The sequence below is a fragment of the Oryza sativa genome, chromosome 4 (genome assembly GCF_034140825.1).
Source record: "Oryza sativa Japonica Group chromosome 4, ASM3414082v1".
Classification (NCBI taxonomy): Eukaryota; Viridiplantae; Streptophyta; class Magnoliopsida; order Poales; family Poaceae; genus Oryza; species Oryza sativa.
Window position 1 is genome coordinate 19,431,460 of NC_089038.1, and position 14,321 is coordinate 19,445,780.

Sequence of the window (14,321 nt, forward strand, 5' to 3'; positions counted from 1 at the left end):
CGGCCGGAGCTGCCACACCGGAACCAGAGGAGTTCCAGGTCCAGGCCTCCTCCTTGCGAGCCACACGGTCCGCAAGCTGAAAAAGCTCCGCGGTGGTCTGGGGCTCCTTGGAAGCGATCTTTTCGAGCATGCGATTGTGCCGCACGCCCCCCCTGAACGCGTAGATCACCGCGTGGGCGGGGATGCACGGTATGGTGTTGCGGACTTGACAGAACCGCTGAATGTACGAGTGAAGAGACTCATCGTCCCCTCGCTGTACTGCGTGCAAGTCCGCTTCTTCACCTGGGCGCGGATATGTGCCCTGGAAGTTCATGGTGAACTGCTGGCACAAATCCTCCCAAGAGTGTACCGACGCGGGTGGCAAGTTCATCAGCCAACCCCGCGCCTGACCTTTCAGGGCCATGGGGAAGAAATTCGCCATGACCCTGTCGTCACCCTCGGCGGCCTCAATCCCCGTCGTATAGATCTAGAGAAACTCGGCGGGGTTGACGCTTCCGTCGTATTTTTCGGTGATGGTGGGCCGGAACCTTGGGGGCCAACGGACGTTCCGAAGGCTCGCCACAAAGGCTCGACAGCCGGCACCGCCAACCGGGGACATGGGAGGCTGGCCCCCATGCCCGGACCGAAGTGGCGCTCCGGACGAGGAAGCGCCCTCCGTTGCGTGGGCAGCACGACGACCATTGCGCCGGCGCTCAATATTCAGGCGGGCATCCGGCCCCCCACGCACATCTTCTTGGGTCGGAGGCGTTGACGAGGGAATAGCGGACGAACGGCGGGTAACGGCCGCCGCTCGCCGCACCCTCCGCCTCGACGACACGGAGCCGGTGGTAGCAGCGCCAGAGGCCTTGGGGGCGAAGGACCGCCCACCGGCGCCTAGGCGCTGCTGCGCCGTCATGACCAAGTCGGCCACGTCATCCAGCCAACGTCGAGCTGGAGTCTCTGGATCGGGGACGACGGGCGGGTGACGCAGGAGCGCGCCCGCAGCCTGGAGCGCGCCCTGGGGCGTGCTGCCATCGCCGTAGACGAGGAGGCGACATTCTCCGTCTCGCCGTCCTTTTCCATTACCCGTGGGTGGCGAAATCGCAGATCTTTCGACCCCCTCGAGCGCCTCCTCCCGCCCAAGACTTCGGCGAGAGGGGGACGATGGAGTACGAGCTCGACGGCGCGGGTTCTGCTCCCTGTCGTCACCGCTAGCGCTCAGAGAGAGGTTGTGCGCCACTGCCCGTTCGGCCATTGGGCTGAGCGGGAGAAACTTGGCGCACACGAAAGAGGACGAGGGCTTAGAAAAACACACGCGCCCCCTACCTGGCGCGCCAGATGACGGAGCGTGGGGCTCCTCACCGGGAGACCGCGCAGGCCCCCCCTTTGCCGGTTCGGCCGGGTGCGCTGAGTGAGGTTCTTCACCCTCGATCTGTGGAACGTTCGCGAGAGAGCAAATGCACAAGACACGGGCGATGTATACAGGTTCGGGCCGCTGAGAAGCGTAATACCCTACTCCTGTGTTCTGGTGGATCTGTGTGTGAAGGAGTTACAGAGCAAATGGAGAGCAAGAGAGTTCAAGCTCTAGAACCCCTCTTTTTCCTTCTCTTCTGGTTCCTTTTCTCTCTCCATCTCCTTCTCTCCCCCTTTTAGGTGGGCAAGGTCCTCCTTTTATATCTCAAGGGGATACCACATGCACTACTTCTATCTACTCTTCTTTTGGGTGGGGACCCACCCTATCTTGACCAAATCTTGACTCGCGCCTCCGCCTGGAAGCTAAATCACCGCTTGTCCTTGAGTGATGCCCAGCGCCGTCACTCGTCGGACACAGGGGATCACCCTGTCATTTCTTCATTAATGGGAGGAGATCTTCAATGGCCGCTGTCTGAATGACCCTCCGATGGGATGGGTCATACCTACCTCCACTCCGCCGGAAGCAGATGCAACGTGGGAGCACGGTTGTCTGCCGATGACGTGACCGGCGTCAGTCCAGTCACAGACCGGTCATTCTTCTCCACCACGTGTCAGTTTAGCATGCCGCACATCTGCCCTTCTTCATACAGTGACTTCCTTGCAATGGTTGCGATGAAGCCTGGCATGAATCGAGCCGGGACTGACGTGCTAACTCCAGGAGTTACCACGCCGGCTCCAGCTAGGGACGAGTGCCAAGAGGCTCTCATCATTCCGACGGGACGGGGCGAGGCGTGTGACAGGCCGCCTGCTGCCACCTAACCCGCGATCTGACCGGTCACACACTGCGACCGGTCACGGACCGGATATGCGTGCGCCGTGCTGCATTAAATGCGGCGTGGCGCGCTTGTCCATTCCGCAATAAATGTGGTTTGGTGAGCGCCGCTGTGCCCACCTAACCCACACATGTGGCGCCAATACCACAGGGTGTCAGGGCGCCCCAGCCCTCGGGGCCGAAACAGGAGCAGCCCGACCCCTCGGGGAGACAGAGGAGGGGGTGGGCACGTCTCCCTCGGGCCCGACCCCCCCGAGGGAGTCAGGCCACGTGGGTGACCGCGGCTGCCCAAGCCTCTAGTCATGATACTCCCGGTCCCATGTCACCGACACTGGATATCTGGTTTTATTGTTGGAGGACGATTTTGTAACTCCATGACAAGTTGGGGGACCTTCGGTGTACTTTTTCCTCCCGTCAAACTGGTATGGGCCGACGACCCCATTAGAGGAGGAACCGAGGAAGAGAAGAAGGGGAAGATAGATGACTCAGCCTGATATGTGGGACCCACGTGGGTCCCACGCTGAATCAGCCGTCACGTAGGACAAAACCGGTGTCAAAACCACCAAAAGATCTATTGTGGCCGGTTTTTATTAGTTAAGGGACGCTGGATATCTGGTTTTATTGTTGGAGGACGATTTTGTAGCTCCATGACAAGTTGGGGGACCTTCGGTGTACTTTTTCCTCCCGTCAAACTGGTATGGGCCGACAACCCCATTTCATGGGCCTGACAAAAATTACGCCGTGTACAAATAGGGGTGTCATAGGGACTACGGCTTGTTTTAGCACCAATTGGTACGAGTAACAAAATGGGAGTTTAAATAAGGGGAATTGGTGGTGGATTTATAGCCAATTTATAGTTTATTCAAGGGAAAACTTTACTGTTATCTTGCATGATTGTGTTCCAAAATAGAGGGTCTATATTATCTTTTTTAGAAACATGATAAAAAAAGCACATGGGTTCACATACTTGCGCACGCACTCACATGTATGAACACGCACATGCACATCCTACGCATGTAAGCATATCTGAGGGATTGGACCAATATAGTTTAGCATTGATAAAATCACCACATATGCCTCTATGTCGTTTGGTATGTCACTTACTTTTAAAAAAATAATTAGCTGTAAATGTAACCACTTGTTGCAAACGTACATCTTAAATTTGATGGATAATCTCGGTCACAAGGAACTTAATAACTTCAGTCGAGTTATTCTCACTTCGTTTATATTCATTTCGTTTCATTTGAATGAAAGTAGAATTGAAGAACCCATCCCATAAAGGCAAGTTTTTAATGTTAGAGAGAGAGAGAATTCACATTCAGATAACCAGTAGTACGTGTAAGCGATTCAGACATTTTATCACCTGATACAGATCTCTTCAGTACCACTAACAGTAGTAAACCTGTAGGCAGTCAAACTAATCAAGGCTAAGCCGGTTAAAAACAAGAAAACCAATCGCCAATAATTTTGCCCTTCAAAATAATCGATCGAAAAGTTGACACTTGACAATCAATTAGTAATCAAATGCCCTCATCCAACAGGAACCTCTAGCAGTGTACTTCTCACGACTGACGATTAATTTCCATCGTCTTCAACCCCTCATATCCATCTTTATTCTCACTCGTGATCTCCTTTATTTCTTTCAGCATCAGGCCATCAAAGCAGCTAGCTTAACTACCCTCATGGACGATGTCCATGTCTCATTCTCACTCATAATTCCTCCATCTCCTCTTTCCTCTCTCTCATCCTTTTCGCCTTCCTCCCTTTCTCCCGGCCTTATCTTGTTCTTGTACTCTTTGCTCTCTACACATACATTTCATCAGTGTTTCACTACACAAACTGCAGGATTTGTGTTCAGCTAAGCTAGATATCGATCGATCGATCGATCGCAGTGAAGTGGTAGAGAGAGAGAGAGATGCAGGACTGGGCGCCGGTGGTGGTGGGAGTGGTGCTGTTCGTGGTGCTGTCGCCGGGGCTGCTGATCGAGCTGCCGGGGACGCACCGGTGGGTCGACTTCGGCAGCCTCCGCGTCACCGGCAAGTCCGCCGTCGTCCACACCATCGTCTTCTTCGTCCTCTTCGCCATCGTCGTCGTCGCGTGCAAGCTCCACATCTACACCGGCGCGTAGCGCGGCCCCAGCCAGGCCATGCCAAGATTGCTTTGGGCAGCTCACTCGCATTCGTCTCTACGCCGACCTTGTTCGTTAGTCTCTCTGCTGATTCGGTTGGATCTTATTGTCGATGGAATACTTGGTGTGCAATGCTCGGCACGTTTAGTTGATACGTGTGCTGCAGGTTATTTAGAGTTTTAGCTATAAGTGATTTGGTCGATCGTGTCTATGGAACATATCGTCTTAAGTTCGGCATCTCATTTTCGTCCTGTCTATAACTGTCTATGAAACATACCGTGTTCTCTAGTAGTTTTCTTTTCTACTATGCATACGTTTTCTACTATGCATAGTTTCATCTTGCGTTTGCGTCTTAAGTTTTCTCACAGACCATTAATTTCATGCGAGGGTAAAAAGTTCGCTCAGAATGGAAAACCCAATCGATCAGATATTCCGATATTACTACAATACAAAGTAACATTCACTTCAAATCTGAAACTTGAGCACCAATTTTAATCATACGTTTCAAAGCAACATCCCTTATAGCATCTCCAACAGATTATACAAATCATACTCTCCAAATACCCATATAACCAACTATCCAATTAATTTGGCAAACCAAACTCATGGCTCACTCCAACAAAAATCTCTCCATCTATCCTCTCTACTCTGAGTCTTTGATATTGAGGCCCATGTCAGGCTCTACTATTCCTTCTTCTTCCTCATCTTTTTCCCCTCTTCCTTTTCTTCCACTGGGACTATCCCCGAGCTCCTCCCCATCCCTCTCCCTCTCTGCGTCCGAGGCGGGGTGGCCAACACTGATGAAAGGAAGGTCATCGATGGGCATAGTGGCGCTCAAGCTCGTTGCCGCCCTCTCGTCTACCCCCAATCCCGTCGTTGCCACGGGCTTCCTTCGCGTTGAAGGATGGTGAGGTGGCAGAAATCAACGCCGGGAGAAGACGGCGGTGGTCCCTAAGTCTACACTACTAGCCAAATCCGCGTGGGGGCAGAGATGGTCTAGAGGCCGCGTAGGGGCGGAGGTGATGGAGGCCATATCGGTGAGGAGGCGCTCGAAGGCCGCAGCAGCAGAGTCGGGGGAGATGCGTGGGATGTGGCCCTGACGACGTAGCAGTAGACGACAATGGTGGAGGCAGCCTCGTTGGGGCAACGTCGAGTGGGAGACCACGACGGCGAGAAGGCCTGCGGAGGACGCGACGACGGAGTAGAGGGGGAAGCGCTGGATGTGGCGCTAATAACAGCAGCGGCAGACGACAATGACGATGACGGCAGCGGCGACTTCATTAGCGCGACGGCGAGCTGGAGGCCACTGTGGCGTGGAGGTGTGCGGTAGCAATATGCAGTGGGACCCACGGATGGCAAGTGGAGTACGTTGACAAAGTTTGGCCATTGAGGGAAGGAGTTTGGTCAACCGAATGGCTTGTGGAGTAGGACGAAGAGGCTATTGGAGTGCAACTTTTATTCATAATTGCAAAATTTTGGTTTGGAGAGTGTGATGGAGAGTTTGTTGGAGATGTTCTTAATAGTACGGCTCTCGTCAGGCCGTTCTCGATGGGTTCTAGTCGGTAATCTAGATAGGTTCTATTGTTCCTCTATTGTAATCTCTATGGTTTTTGTCCATATTTTTATATAAATCTGTTGACGAAAAAATCGAACACACCGGCCTGGGAGATCTGCTTAGCTCCAGTGCAGGTTCAAATATGATGAGATGCGGGCGTGTCAGTCAGTTTGATCCTGCAACTGACAAGATATGTAAACAGTAGATCAAACAGCCGATCGGCTGACAAGCCGATTGAGTGGTTCCAGCCGATAGTTGATAATAGCCGATGCCGATACCAGCCGATAGCAATAGGGTTTAAGCAATCGGCTATATGTCCAATGTAGATGATGATATAAAGGCAATCGGCTGTTGATAATAAAATATAACAATAATATAGTCCAGTATAAACCAATTGGCTAGCATTGTTATGACAGAATAAGCACCGATCCGAAGGTTAAAGCATACATCGGCTGGAGGTCCGATGTCATTAAATCCACAATATTAGATTAACATTGAAACCTTTGTTGCGATCGGCTAAATCCAATATGTACGTATATGCAATCCTTACAAGCCGATGCAACGTCCAGATAACTCATCGGCTAAAACCCCGACGAAACCCTTATTGGCAGTCAAGAAGCACGCTAGAGATTATGGTTCTAAGCACGACTTAGTAGATCAAACTCAACTAATGCAGCACTAAGTATGAAAAGAAACATAATATCTAGACAATCAAGCCGTTGACTGAGTTTTCAGGGTGGTAGATGCCTAAGCTAATCTAATCTAGCAAGGCGATTTAGCCGATACCGGCAAAAACCCTAAAACAAGAGACAGCCGATAGAGCTAAATTGAGATGCTAAGACTAGATTAACATAGACATATGATAAATAGGTAGGCAAATATATCATCCAAACCAGAGTAATCCAAGAGGCCAAATGTACTGATGCAGCCTTGAACGACGCCGACGTAGACGATACAATTGCCTGGGCCGGTGGAGCATTGGACTTACCCCTTAGCCGGAGATCGAACACCGATGCAGCCCCGCGTCAGGTGCCAAGTCCCGCCGGACGATAAAATAAAGTAAAAAAAGGTAAAAGGTGGCGATGCGCCGAATTGTATTGATCGTGGAGATAGATTACATAGACCCCGGGTGTACATATTTATACCCATGGGTTGATACAAGTTCTTGTCGGACAAGAAAGAAACTTTCCTAAAGATAAAAGGAAAACATAAAGTCCCTATCGGACACTAAACACACTTTCCTAAAGATAAAAAGAAACTAACAAACTATTCCTAATTAATAGATAACTTGCCATGCCGCATTTTCTTTGAACTCGGTCTCTTCTGGATAAGCTTCCTTTAGTAGATCAATTTCCTTAACCGAATATAGCAAGAATCTGACAACTGGCGACTTGACAACTCTCATCAGCTAATCTCAGGACTTCGAAGCCGATGCTGACTATAAGCCGATGACTACTCCGGGCTTACCAAATTTCACTGCTAACAAAATCGTAGTATGGGTATTACCTTTTGAGGGGTCCGAACTAGTATAATCCTTGACTTTTGTGTGCTTGATGCATTTTCGTGTAGATCCTAGTACCAACGTATCCTAATACCCTCATAATACGGTCGACACATAGCGAGAGGGAGCGGCTATTGGCGGCATCGGGTCGTGGGTAGTTGTAACTCTGATACGATGTAATATGCTGGATCGGGAGGAGCACCTGTAATCAGAGCCTCTAGAGATGTAGACTACGGCTGAACCTTGTTAGCAAATATCATGCCTCGGTATCTTCATCGTGTTTGGATCTCCAATGCCGTCTCTTTCGTTTGGTTTTCGATGTGCTATCGAGACCGGTTTTATAACATTTCTTTGGACTTTAAGTGCCAAGTCAGCAGCATGTAGGCTAAAACCGTTGTCCAAACCGTCTTGACACCTTATTTGCAGGTTTAAGGAGTTGAGAGGACGCGTCATGTTTGATATTGCGGTGCAGGGACGAATTTCAGACTCGGCAGCAAATTAAGGGACCTCAAGTGAACTTATTCCTTTTCAGAAAGAAAAGGAAAAAAAAGAAGATGGAGTAGTATTCTGGCCGTAGTTGGGCAGGGCTTGACAACCGATACGAATCCAGCAGTGGCGCGCACACACCCCCCGAGCCCTAATCCCCAAATCCGGCGCTTCTGCTTCTCGCCGATTCGCCCATGGCCCAACCCGCTACCTCCTCCCGGAGCTCCGGCGACTTCCCGGCCGACTGGGTCTTCCTCGACACCGTCGCGCACGCCGGCCGCTGCCGCCGCGACAACGCGACCACCACCACCGCTCGGGCGAGGTCGAGCGACGGCCACCCCATCGAGGTCTCCTTCGCGCTCGCCGATCCGCCTGCGCTCACCCGCTGCCTCGTCCACTGCCCCGCCGGCCTGACGGCGGGCGAGTTCTCCAGGTCGCCGCCCTCCGTCGCCGCCTCGGACGGCGCCTTCCTCCTCCTCCGAGTCGTCTTCCCCCACCGCTCCGACCGATGCATGGCCACCGACTGGTTCGTCTACAGGCAGCCGGGCCCGGCCGGGGCGCCGCCGCCGTCTCTCGAGCTCCTGGTCCAGCGCCCCAACCCGCTCGACGTCGTGTCCAGGCACGCCGGCGTCTTGTCCCGTGGCGACCACTGCCTCGTCGTCGACCCCGAATGGGGATTCCACGACGACGACGACGACGACGGTGATGATCGCCGGATGAAGCTCCAGTTCCACCTGCATATCTTCTCGAGCAAGACCAAGCGGTTGTCGCGAATCTGGGCCGCGGCGCCATGGAGGCGTTCGACCCTTTCTTCTTCCCCACCAAGGTGTTGCGCGTCGTCCGAGGAGGATCAATGGCCTGGGTCGATTTCCGGAACAGCATCCTACTGTTCGACTCGGTCCCCGGGGACTCCCCCGAGGTGAGCCTGATCCGTCTGCCGCCATTGATGCCCATCAACAACGTGGACTCAGGCAGCCCCGATGGACCTTGCGTGGATCATGTCCGTGATGTCACCTGCAGGAATGATGGCTGGTTCAAGTTCATCGAGATGGGATTCCCGCACCTGGATCCTAACGATGCGCGGTTGAACCGTGGATGGGAGGCCACCATGTTCAAGAGGAGGATCATCCGTTCAGATGATGATTGTTATTGGCAATGGGAGCCGTGCGGCACTGTCGACTCTGCTAGCCTCCTCTTGCCTGCAGCCGACTCGTGTGTTCCTGATTGCTTGTTTCCTGAGATCTTTGACTACGAGGAGCGCAAGCTTGCCCTGAACAATGTTTTGAGCTCATTCCCCACATTGGATCTGTACCGTGACGATGTTGTTTACATGATGACCAAGATCAAGGATGATGATCCAGACGGTTGGATCATTGCTGTCAACACTGAGAGCAAGAGGCTGGAGGGAATATCGCCCTTTTCGCAAGAAAGTTATCATCTCCATCGCATCTACCAGCAATGTGACTTCTCCAAGCACCTGATCAACAAGGCTCTAGGTAATCTTCTCTATATGCTTTCCAGTAAAGATGCAAAACCATATGTTAATTCTTCGCTAGTTTAATTACTGGGAGCATTTTGAAGTAAAGAAGCGTGTGCAATGGTACCAAATTAGTACTTCTGATTTCATGGATTTTTGTTTTGTATATACATTTTGTGGTGTATTACTGAAAAAAACTGCATCTGCTTTATATTGCAAATGTGTTGTCTAACAGTTCTTCTATGCCCTTACTTTCTTAGGGACTCACTTGGCCAAGGATATGGATAAATTAATGGACCAACAGGTAATTTGTAGCTGTTATGCTAATTTGATACGCTGATATGTTGTATCTTGACATGTGTGCCGCTTGTTGCTATTGACAGGCAATTTGTTGATTCATTGAGAACTTGATTTTGAGATATTGTTGGAATGGTTCATCAGCATGTGCTAGAGCTCTAAGAGAGAAAATCAATGTTGCAGTTGGAGCTTTAGAGAAGTATGTGAATTGTAAAGATTTGTTGATCGATTTGCTAATGTTTTGAAAGATTAATTGACAGTTGTTATTTTTGTACCCCTTTTCCATTTCAGCCTCCTGAACTTGCTACCGTTGAGCGTGCGGCATGCAGGGAGGAGGATGATGTCAGTTGAGTGCATGGATAATGAATCTGTCGATAAAGGGGGAATTGCTGAGAAGTTTGCATCTATGCGCCTTAGCTATGAAGTGTGTCAACACTAACCTCAATGAATCCTTCGACGAAGGGATCATCATCGATGCAATACCTAGCTAGAGCAAAATTTAAAGTAAAAGTTGAATTCTGGTATCTATTAGTTGCAAATCTTTAGGGTTGAAGACATTTCAGCGTTTGCATCTACGTGACATTATGAAGAGTATACTTAGGTTGCTCGTTCCTTCAGCTGATCCTGTCTCTCTGCTTACGTTCCAACGGTTGGAATGTATAACAAACTTCTATTGACTGAGTTGAAGATTAAGAAAAAAAGAGCTTTTATTAGTGACTAATGTCAACTACGGCTCTGTTTAGTTCCAAAGTTTTTTTTTAAACTTTTCAGTCACATCGTTCCAATTTCAACCAAACTTTCAAACTTTAGACTTCCAAACTTTAGAGTGAACTCTGTTTCTTTACATCTCTACCAATTTGAGTGGTAGATATCTAAATATATGTTGCAAATTTCTCTTTTTTTAAAAAAAACTTTTAAATATAACTATTACTAACCTTTTATATGATGTCATAAATAAAAATGGAAGGAGTATAATTGCAGCATAATTACACGGTTACATTCGCCTATTGCATGTAACTCATGAGATCCGCATGTAGCTCACATGGAAATGTTTACTCGCTGCAAAGAGGAATTACATGGCGCGTAGGGCACCAACTGGTTTCGTAGCACTTTTGCATTCGTGCAGATGGAAATAGATCCTCAGGAGTAGTGTCCTCTAACCTTAAGTGATTGACATGTGAACCCCACACTTGTTTGGTCCACATTTCAATGACACAAGTCAGTGTTGCAGAGGAGATTCATCCTTCTAGAGATCTATCATGACCTCTGGTTTTTCCGTTTATCTCCATCCCCTGTACCCTTTTCCTTTATTTTCCTTTGGGACTATAAAAAACTGTCGTAAGTTTTTTAAGGGAAAAACTTTCAAATCTAGTTAGAGTATAATTGTAATATAATTCCACTATAACTATAATATAACTTGTATATAAGTATTAAAATAATATATGCAGTTATAATGTAACTTATATAGAGATTACAATGTAGTTACAATATAACTATAACGTAATTATATTATAGTTACACTACAAGTATATATATAGTATATATATATAGTTACATTTGAAAGTTTTTTCCTAGAAAACTTACGACAGTTTTTTAGCGATTCCGTTTTCGTTTTTTCCTCCAACCTCCCTCCGACTTATCCATCCCTCACCGCTTCAGCCCGTTGCAAGTAAAAAAAAGTTTACTGCAGTGTCTCAATGCAAAACTGTAAGAAAAATTCTAGTAGTATGTTTTTTTTTTTTTTACTTTTGGTCAGGTTCAACTCTTTGCGCCAATCCTGTTATTTTTTTTACTGACACAAATCACTCCACATTCATCGTTGAGTGATTGATTTGTCAACACGTATAATGTCCACATCCATCATTTTTTTCCCAACACAGCACGTGTATTGTAATTTTTTACTCTGCAAATTACAAATAGTAAACTTTTTATTCCACAAATTACAAATAGTATTTTTTTACTCCGCCCTGACATATTGAGAAAATGGCAGTGAAAATTTTCAACCATTGCAATACATGGACAATAATTGTTTTACGGTGCATTTTATCACTGTCAATATTTATTTCTGACCCGAGTCCCCACGTCCGTTTTTATCCGCCCGCAACCCGGCATTGAGGTAATATCAATTAAAAGAGTAAATTTCACTTAACCATATGTATCATGGTCTAAGTTGTATAAAACCATAGAAGTTTTGTTATGTGACACATAACCCCAGCTATGATGGCCATAAAGTTTGGCAAAACCATAGTATTGATAATTTTGACTTTGATTTATCACACTTTTGAGTTATATAATCACATATCAAATTTATGAGTTATTTATCAATCATATAAAATATTATATATATATATATGTAAGTAAAGCTTTTTAATGTTTGAGGTAGGAGTACGTCAGTTTGGTTAACAACGTGGTTTGGTGAAATTTTAGGACCATAATACCGGGGTTATGTGTCATTGTAAAAATTTCTAAGGTTTTGTGTAAATTGGACCATTATATGTGAGGTTTTATGAAATTTACTCATTAAAAAAATCATGTTAATGCTTATGAATAAAAAAATACACTTGAATAACACCAGTAAAAAGAATTACACACAAGGGAAAAAACCAAAACTCAATATTGTCACGCCCGAAAATTCACTAATAATTTCCAAACTAATTTGTGCATAAAATCCTCGTCCAGGAATCAGCCGAGGTACACAAACTGACAATTTAATATACAAATCCATCATAATAACGTTACATACTTACAAAAGAAAAGAAAACAGCAGCGGAATAACGGTCTAGCGATGGCTTCAGCTCCACTTCCACAGGCAGCTCAACTGGGGTATAAGCCAAACGCCTTCTCCTTCTGGATCCTTTTTCTTCAACTGAGGTTGATTGATTATTGCAAGAATGAGCATATGACATACTCAACAAGCCACACAGCAAATATGCAAATGCACAAGGATACCAAAGGATGGCATAATATAGTCTCATTTGCGAAAGCAGCATTTAGCAAAGAGTTAAGAGTAGTAAAACAGTAGAGTAATTAATCAGAAATTTTAATCAACACTGAACAGCACACCCATGCTGCACAGGCCCAACCATCCTGAACAACCATACCCGGCTGTACAGATCTAACTCCAAACCAGGAGCTAAACAAATTATTACCAGTTATAGCATCAATAATTATTGTGAGAGGTGTGAGACTAATCACGAAAAACATTGCTCAACCCGCCCATAACCGCGGGCACGGCTATTCGAATAGTTTTACTCTAGCCAGAGGTGTACCACTGTACCCACAAGACACAGCCTCAACATCATGTCTACCATGCGTCGCGATACTGGAAAGTACCCGAATAGAGGCTGTGACAATACCCCCTGCACAACACAACTCACCACAGTGCACCATTCCTGGATCATAATCACCCCCTTATAAACAAGGCATGGACTCCCCAGCGACCCCCGTGGGCTTATCTCCGCCACTTCTCAGTCTGGTGCTCTGCAATGAACCATGCTATACAAAAGGTAAAGCCGTTGCCCACGCTGGCTTGTGGTTGGCATGGTTAATGTTTCACAACAGTAGCTCGCGAACCAGTCCTTAATTGTCATGAGCACGACTCTCAAAACCATGTGCTCACAACCCACCATTATCAAGTTTTAGTTGGCAAGTAATTAATTAACCAATCACGATTGACCATCGTGAACTATCATTAAGCCATCATTAAATAATAGTAAGTCATAAGTTATCCCAATAGTGTGCTAATGTTTCTAAGCATGGCTAAGCAATCATATCTAATATCTAGCTAAACCAATATATATAAAGTTCAACTAGTCAAATTATAATATCCCAAGGTATCAAGGAATAGAGTAATCAATGCAAACAGGCCATAACAAAGGAATAGATTTACACCACCCAGTGACATTCGAAAATAAATGCACAGTTGAAATAAATAGAGAATTTAAATATAGGATCAACATGCTCAAAGGATGGTGTTTAGGATCTGTGTGACTTGCCTTGCTGGCCTTGGAACTCTTCAAATTCTTCTCCTGCGAATACGAACTCTCCGGAAACGTCGGAATCTAAACAGAAAAGAGCAAAAACACCAAAACAGCACATAAACAAGCATGAACAGTACATGTGGATATTTTTAACATGTAGATCTCAATTTTAGAAAAATTTAGAGACTTGAACCAACTAAAACCGAGCTAAGATGAATTAGTTATGAATTTTCAAAGATTAAATCGGATTAAAACACTTATATGGATTTTAATTGAATTACGACTCAATAATGAATTATTTTTGAAAAGGAAAAAGGGGTTTATTGCGTCAACGGCTAGGGTTTGCGGTGGACCGGGTGCACGGCGGCGGCTCATGGAAACGAATGGCCGAGATTCATCCATCCAAAACGGACGGCCAAGATCCAATGGTCCACGGCCAGACCACGAGAGACGACGACGATGACGTCAGCGGTGACGTCACCACCGGCGGCGGCTCGGGCGCGCAAACTCGCCGGCGAACGACGGCGCGACGACGCGAACAGAGGACACCAACACGTAGAGGGCGACGCGGCGAACTCACCGGTGACCAAAACAACGGCGGAAGATCAACGGACGACGACGGCATCGAGGAAGAAGCGGCGGCGACCTTCGGCTTGACGACGACGGCGATGCT

The 14,321-nt window shown here is 47.3% G+C and overlaps 1 protein-coding gene and 1 pseudogene across 1 annotated transcript; both read left to right on the forward strand.

The window, feature by feature from the left end:
- Window positions 1-3,870: 3,870 nt before the first annotated feature.
- LOC112938625 (uncharacterized) lies at window positions 3,871-4,689 on the forward strand. The gene has a single exon (XM_026024650.2). It carries the CDS (start codon window positions 4,140-4,142, stop codon window positions 4,350-4,352), a length of 213 nt encoding a protein of 70 aa, XP_025880435.1. The 5' UTR covers window positions 3,871-4,139; the 3' UTR covers window positions 4,353-4,689.
- A 3,361-nt stretch (window positions 4,690-8,050) lies between these two features.
- Window positions 8,051-10,389, forward strand: LOC107277665 (uncharacterized; annotated as a pseudogene).
- Window positions 10,390-14,321: the final 3,932 nt, after the last annotated feature.